Source organism: Trifolium pratense, linkage group LG2, assembly GCF_020283565.1.
Source record: "Trifolium pratense cultivar HEN17-A07 linkage group LG2, ARS_RC_1.1, whole genome shotgun sequence".
In the NCBI taxonomy this organism is placed as follows: domain Eukaryota; kingdom Viridiplantae; phylum Streptophyta; class Magnoliopsida; order Fabales; family Fabaceae; genus Trifolium; species Trifolium pratense.
In genome coordinates, this window is record NC_060060.1 from 57425625 (window position 1) to 57427290 (window position 1666).

The 1666-nt window shown below is 33.4% G+C and overlaps 1 protein-coding gene across 1 annotated transcript; it reads right to left on the reverse strand.

Annotated features, from left to right (window-relative positions):
• Nucleotides 1-355: 355 nt before the first annotated feature.
• Nucleotides 356-1058, reverse strand: LOC123909498 (miraculin-like). Its single transcript, XM_045960340.1, has one exon. The coding sequence runs from the start codon at nucleotides 986-988 to the stop codon at nucleotides 371-373; it is 618 nt and encodes a 205-aa protein (XP_045816296.1). The 5' UTR covers nucleotides 989-1058; the 3' UTR covers nucleotides 356-370.
• Nucleotides 1059-1666: the final 608 nt, after the last annotated feature.

Genomic DNA, 1666 nt, shown 5'->3' on the forward strand with positions numbered 1-1666 from the left:
GCCACTGACAATCGCAATGCAGATTACAGCAACCACAATGACCACTATCACATCAACCACAACAGTTACCACATCCGTGACGACAACCACAATTTAAAATCATCGTTTGTGGATTGTTGTGTTTGTGATTTGAAGCATTTGTATTTCAACATGTGTGTAGATCACACTGCAATCTATATATATATGTAATTTAAAAAGTTACTATCAGATGATAGACATTAATAGATTATGATATACTTTAATAGATTTTATTTATTTCATTTGTAACAAGGAAACCATACATACTTTGAGGATCCCAATAAACATTATTGAAAAGAAAATACATATATTTATATATTTTTATGCATACAATTAAGAGAAGCTTTATAGATCAAGCTTGTTGAAATTTAACTTTGAGGGGAACATCACTTAGAGCCAAACGTTTATTTCCCTTTTCATCCACAAACACACCAACATCCTTACACAAATGCTTGAAAGATTGCACCACGCTAGGACAAAACACCAATTTATAAGCATCGCCATATTTCTCAATCTTGAAACAATTATTTATAGTTTCCCGACCTGGATTTCCTACAACACCGCCAGTAGTCACAAACCATTGTCGCTTAGAAAAATCAAAACGATCAAGCTTCCACACAGTGGAACGATCTGGAATAGAACGACGAGATGAGAACTTGATGTTTAAATCAGTGGAGACACGAATAACACCTTTTTTTGGGTTAACAGGTGTAAAAGAAAGTGGCAAGCCTTGATATCTATTAACGACAACAACATCAAGAGGATATCTTTGTCCAATGCTTGCAAGGCCAAGACTTGCACCACCTCTCGAAATAGGTATAACCGGAAGAATATAGTAATTAGTATCAGCTTGGAGTTTCTTGCCTAATGTGTCAACCACTTGTTCATTTGAAGCATCGGCTGCTCCAAGAAGTGGTTGTGTGCTTAAGAAGGCAAAAAAAATGACAAATATTAGCAATGTGATTTTCATTGTTTTGGTATGCTTTAATTATTTGAAAGTTTGGTTTAATTTATGATCGATGGATGGAGCTTATGGTACTTGAAGAGTGTCAATTTATAGAGGCTATAGTACAATATTTTTCTATGGGTAGTAGTCTACTAATTAATGCCAAGGTTATGACCAATACAATTGGCCTATGAGTCATTATAATATAACTGCTATTTTAAATCTCACCAGCATAACCCGGAGGTTCATTTATTCATATTTTGTTTCATGATGATCACTTAGCTTTCTATTAATAATCATATACCATGGGAGTCATGGTTCTAAATATCTACTCCCTCCGTCCCAAATTGTAAGTCACTTTGAGAAAAAAATTTGTACCAAATTATAAGTCACTTTACATTACCAATGAAACATTTAATGTTAGTTTTCCTATTATACCCTTAACTATTTATTACTCTCTATTCTTTCAATTCTTCAATTTATCTTTCCTATATTATTAATGAAGGATAATTTTGTAAACTAACTCATAATTTCTCTTTTCCATACAACATTAATTACATTTCTTAATTTGTGTAATTTGCCCAAAGTGACTTACATTTTAGAACGGAGTGAGTATATTTTAACAAACATTCATTTACCAACAACAAATTGGTCAAAGTGGGAGGGGAGAACCCACCTTGTGTGTTCCATAGGTTCCTCGGC

Excerpts from the sequence above, each read along its gene's own strand:
- LOC123909498 (XM_045960340.1), bottom strand. The coding sequence starts at position 988 with ATGAAAATCACATTGCTAATATTTGTCATTTTTTTTGCCTTCTTAAGC.